Source organism: Varanus komodoensis, unplaced genomic scaffold (genome assembly GCF_004798865.1).
Source record: "Varanus komodoensis strain SLA01 unplaced genomic scaffold, ASM479886v1 scaffold22, whole genome shotgun sequence".
Lineage (NCBI taxonomy): Eukaryota > Metazoa > Chordata > Lepidosauria > Squamata > Varanidae > Varanus > Varanus komodoensis.
In genome coordinates, this window is record NW_025335606.1 from 10,029,928 (window position 1) to 10,035,737 (window position 5,810).

General features: G+C 42.3%; 1 protein-coding gene across 2 annotated transcripts in view; it reads left to right on the top strand.

Annotated features, from left to right (window-relative positions):
- The first annotated feature begins 578 nt into the window (after nt 1–578).
- Nucleotides 579–5,810, top strand: part of CUNH18orf54 (chromosome unknown C18orf54 homolog) — a 19,133-nt gene continuing 13,901 nt past the window's right edge. Inside the window, exons 1-2 of one of the 2 annotated variants that reach the window (XM_044431565.1) lie at nt 579–658; nt 3,480–3,800. In XM_044431565.1, the coding sequence (XP_044287500.1) occupies nt 3,527–3,800 (274 nt within the window). In that variant the 5' untranslated portion in view covers nt 579–658; nt 3,480–3,526. Of the gene's footprint in view, nt 659–1,391; nt 1,900–3,479; nt 3,801–5,810 lie in introns of those variants that run through there. The other variant, XM_044431564.1, reaches the window with a different exon arrangement.

The window sequence follows — 5,810 nt, forward strand, 5'->3', positions numbered from 1 at the left end:
AGCTAAAAGCACTTCATTTGTCAGCATTGCACCCCCAACTGCCATTCCATGATTTACAACTGCTTGTAGATGCCTTTGTCTTAGAGTAGTTGCCAACCACCATTTAAATCTTAATACTACTCCGAGCATGTGCAGACCTGCATTTCAAGCTCACTGCAAGCACAGTCCCATCATGATCCCAGGACTAAAACAGGGGCTGGGCGGACCTTTCGGGGAGGGAGGCCCTCAGAGGCAGGGCCTCCTGGATTTGGGCCCCCAGGTCCAGCCCCAGTCGCACCACGGAGTGGGATGCCGCAATCAGGAACAGCATCCACACGCAGCTCAGTCCCAGCTCACGACATCCACTCCCACCTGGTCCTCCAGCAGCTTCTCCTGCTGGATTAACTCCTTTATCTCAACAGAGGGGGCGGTGTGGCTCGGGAGCATTGTGATGCGTTCGCCGCGGGGCGTGCCGGGAGTTGTGGTCCAGGGAGCGCCGCTCTAGGATGCTGACGTCACCCCGGCGAGGAGTGGAGTCGACCGTGCCTGTGGAGGCTGGGCGTGCGGCAGAGCATGCGCAGAGAGCCCGTCGGCGCCATTTTTGAAGGCGGAGGCGTCGCAGGTTCAAACCGCTGGGCGGGCCGAGGAGGAAGAGGAGCAGAGGTTGTCGGCGACGGAGGTAGGCATGACGAGCGGTAGGGGGGCTCCTCGCCGTGAGGCGAAAGTGGGAGGTGCGGGGACCAATAATGGCCATGAGGGTTTTCTCTGGAATGCAGTATTTCCTTTCAACTGTTTACTTATTTATTATTTACTAGATTTATATGCGCCCTTTTTCCTTTTTAATGAACTCAAAGCGGCTTGCTTTGTTCTCCTCCTCCTCTAAGTCATTTTGTCACAACAGCCCTGTGAGGTTGGTTGGGTTGAGAGACTTTGACTGGCCCAAAGTGGTAATGTGTAATCATATTATAGTATTACCCGGTGTAATGCAAAATATTTAGTCTTGAATGAACAGTTAATACCGCGGAGTTTTACAAGAGACCTGCTCCCTGGCGGGAGATATAATGAGTGGAACTGGTTTGTTGATCTGGTTCCACAGAGCTGCCCACATTTTGGGACTCTTCGTGTGGGTGCACTTATGGGGACTGTCATATTGAGCACCCATCCTACTAAATTCACCACTGTAGCATTGAACATGACACAGTTTAGCCAGCCAACAATTCAATAGGAACTGGTGTACTTAAGGATATTTGTTTACTATATTTATATTCTAGCTTTTTTCCTTTCAAGGAATGTAAGGGAGCTCACATAAGTTCTTTTTTCCTCAGTCCTAACCTCAGAACAACAACCCTATGAGGTAGGTTGGGCTGAGAGTCAGTGACTGGTCCAAAGCCATCCGGTGAGCTCCATGGCCGAGCAGGACTAAGACCTGCACTCTTAACCGCTCCACCACACTGGCTCTCAATAATTCCCACAACAAACCTGTAAGGCAGAAAATCAAACAGCAGCTCAAGGGCTAACAAATTTATCTGCACTCATTGTCATACTTTTAGCATTTCATTCCCCCCTCCCCCCATCTCACAATTTACCATCCCTCCCGTAGTCTTTAATGTATACATATCTATAGCTTAGGATGACACCACTCATCTAAGTCCACAATGGCTTATGCTGTGATAAATTTGTTAGTCTTTACATTGCTATAAGACTTTGCTACAGCAGACTCACAAGACTACTCTTCTGGAAGTTTTTTTTAACAACATAAGCGCTTTTTAGGTCCCCAGATGCATGAATTTGCGTTCATTTGGGGTAGACAGGCATGTGGTAAGGGCAATGGGAAGACAGTTTGGATGAAGTCCAAGGGAAATGAAACACCAGAAGACTCTTTGTTTTTGCAAGTCTGTCCCTCTGAATCCTGTAAGGTGGGTGAGTATTGTTTTCATTTTGTAGGTGGTACACTTAATTGGGTATAAGACCCATTGAACACAGTAAGATTTACCTGCCTCCCCTAAAATGTAAAATAAAATGCTTAGAATCACTTGTCCAAGGATTTCCTGTTTTATAACTCAGTATCTTAGATTGTACTCCTGTTCATAGGATTGAGTCCCATTCTACTATGTAGGGTTTGCTTCTAAGGGAGCAGACATCAACTTGGGCTGTTAGACATTATTATTATTATAACATTTCTATGCCGCCCTTGCCGAAACCTCGGGGCGGCTTACAACACAATAAAATACATTGAAATACATTAAACAGCATCAGATCGCTTTGCCAGCTGTCGATTCCAGGTCTACATCCAGCATATGATGAATTGAGTGTACTTGATTAGGTGCATAAATGCTTTGGCAGAATTACACAGTCTCCTCCCACCCTGAATTTGTTACTACTGCCCTTAATGCTACAGAAGGTTTTGTGGCACCTCAGAGGTGTAACAGCTGCATTGTGACTTCACATGTTTGAAAAAATGGGCCCTTAACCACAGCAGTTTCAGTCATGGTAAGTAAAGTTTTGTCACCTTAAACTCTTGTGTTACCTTAAAAGCAAACACATTTGTTATGGCATAATCTTTTGAGAGCTACACTCCATTGCTTCAAATACACGAAGTGTTATCCTATGATCCAAATGCACATACATACGTGTGGGTGGAAGTGATGGGAATTTTAGATTCTGAGGTCAAAGGAAACTCAAATGCAGGATATACAATGATAATTATCTTCGCAGTGATCATTCACAAAAGTGCTACTGGATGATAGCACCTATATCCTTGCACTGGAGAGCTGCTTAACATATGTAGTATGATTTTGAAAAATCTGTTCAAGTTGCAGAAGACTGATTAAGCCTTTTGATGAGTTGTCCAAACCTAGGGGAGAAAATCTTCAGTTGGGCAATACTTTTGTTAAGACCAGTCAAAAAGTTAGTGCAAGTATTTGAGTTCTTCAGAACTCTTCATAACTCTACATGATAAAAATAAGAGGCAAGGCATGATGGAAGTAACAGAAAAGTTTGAAAATGAGGCCTGACCTTGTGGCTATGAAATCTGAAGTCTAGGTTTGGCTTCAGAATGGGCATTGCAGACTGAACAAGGCATTGGTAGGTGTTGCAGATATCCAGTTACAGCTGGTGTTCAGAGAAGAAGGAACAATGGCTGATCCTTATTTCTGAAAACATAAAGGTGCACTATCTGTCCCTTCCTCTGGATGGCTAAAATTAATCTTCAACTCTGCTAATATAAAAACTCATATTCCTCTTAGTTCTGTTCATTGTCCTCTTAGTTCTGTTCATTGTCCACTCAGGACTCTTATCAGTTAAACCTAGGTTATACCAGTTGTGTTATTAAAAGTTAAGTGGTAAATATTAACTTTTGAGCAAAATGATCAAACTAGAAGATAGCGTTCATTTTGTAAAGTGTGAAAAATATGGTCAATTGGATTGGGGTGAAAGAACCCTGTATGCATTGAATCTCAGACTGATTAACTCATCTTTCTTGCTTTCTGTCTTACTGTCAGATTTCAGAAACTTGTACAGAGTTTAGGAGGCCATTTGATGGAAGGTGATGTCTTGCTTGATTAAAAACAGCAATGTCTACTCTCCAGAATCAACAGTATCTTCTCTTCTGGCAAGTTGTAGTCTCAACAGTAGCAGTGACTCCAATTCATTCCAGTACAAAGACAAGTTGTATAGGTCTGCATCTCAAGCTTTGGAGGCATATATTGAGGATTTTGATCTCAGTCTTGCATCTTCCAATTTAAGGCCTGGAAAAATCAGTATTACCCAGAGTACCCCTAAAGACTTCAGTTCCTCAAAGGACAGTTTCAGCCACAAATATGGTATGTGTGAGTGTGTTTTTCTCTCTGTCTAATGTGTGACAGGTAGAGCTTTTGACTAGATTAAGTAGTGCTGCAGTGAGCACACAGTGCTTTTGGCACTGCTTGTTTCATTTTGCATTCCTTCTGTGGTGTTGCTTATGAGGTTTTAAGAATGAGCTATGTAGTAGGTTTAAGTTTGTATATAGGATGTAAGTGAAACCTATGTTAAGTGATAACTAACATAATAAACTTAATCACAGCATAAGATTTGGGGTTAATCTTGCAGCAACTAATGACAGCATTTTCACACATCCATGTCAAATGATTAGCATGATGTGCATAATAAGAGTGCAAATAACCAGTTTGCATACATTTTGTATGTTTTGGCTCAAGCAATGGAAGTTCTTGAGCACATCACATGCTAATACTTAGAGAATGTGGCTTTTGTTTTTTAGGATCATTCTGCACACAGGAGGATGGCACTAGTGTAGATGTTCTATCAGAATGGCCAAGCTTTGTAAATTACTGGTCACACAAGTGACTGAGCCACATGATCAGTATAAAAAGAAAGTTCTGAAAAGAATAAATTTGGTTGTCTTTAATATGTCAGGTGATTCCTTCTTGTTTTTTGCTGCAACAATTAACAGATACAGACTAACATGGAAAATGAGCAATGTAAGGTCTGAGGAGAATGAATTCAGTACACAGATTGTCTAAATGTAGAGATGAGGATGCTTGCATGTCCTGCGCATACATTCCTCACAGAGGTAGCTTTCTGAAGTTGTGTGACTATTTTTATTGAACATTACTGTATTTGCCAAGCAGGCAGATCATGTGAATGTGTATTTGTGAGGGTTTGTAAGCGCGATGGAACACCTGAGCCAGCTGACAAAAAGTCTAAACCAGCTCTGAGATGTTTCCTCCTGTTTTTATTAAATTACCTGGGGTACCCGAGAGTACAGCTACCCGTACATTCTATATAATACGATTTGTAAATCTATGGTCTACCAGGTCACTGTTATTCATGTCCCACAGTCAAACAGTGAATGTAGTTTGCTAGCTCTTAAAACAGTATCTGCAGTTGTTACCTTGATTATATGAAATAATTTCATATTATAATTGGTTTCATTATACTTACTTGCTTCTTGATGAAGGCTAAAATATTCAGGAATCCAGCAAGGTTTTAGGCCAGTGGAAATGTCTCACAAGCCCAATGGCTCCCTAAATTTATGCTTTTAGTTACTTATTTTCTATACCACCCAATGGCTGAGGCTCTCTATAAACCTTCTATAACACTCTTTATTTAGGGTTGGAAAAATCCAGAGTGACTGTGGCTATGCACACATACCTTGGAGTAAGCCCCACTAAAGTTAGACTTCTATCACAATAAATTTGTATGGGATTGTGTTTTGAGAGATTGAGGGTAAAGTTATTTGTGTATATACTTACAGTTGTTCTAGTTGAATGTAATGGGTTTCACTCCTACATTCATTCATGAAATTTGTATGCCGTCCAATTACCAACGTCTCTGGATGGCTAACAGCATAAATAAATTGACGACCCACTCTGGCTGCAAATACAATATTAAAATTCAATATTAAAACATATTAAAATATTGATTAAATAAAAAGATCTTAACCTGGCGCCGAAAAACATATAATGATGGCACCAGGCGGACCTCTCTGGGGAGCGCATTCCACAGTTGGGGCACCACCGCAGAGAAGGCCCTCCTCCGGATACTCTGTTTCCTAACTTCTTTCACAGATGGTTCCTGGAGGAGGGCTTCTGCTGCTGATCTCAGGGGGCGGGAGGGCAAATAGGGAAAAAGGCGTTCCTTAAGGTATCCTGGTCCCAAGCCATTTAGGGCTTTATAGGTAATAACCAGCACCTTGAATTGAGCCCAGACTTCGATGGGAAGCCAGTGAAGCTGGTAGAGGACTGGGGTTATGTGAGAATAACATCCAGTCCCCGACAGCATCCCGGCAGCTCTATTTTGAACCATCTGAAGTATCCAGACTGTCTTCAAGGGCA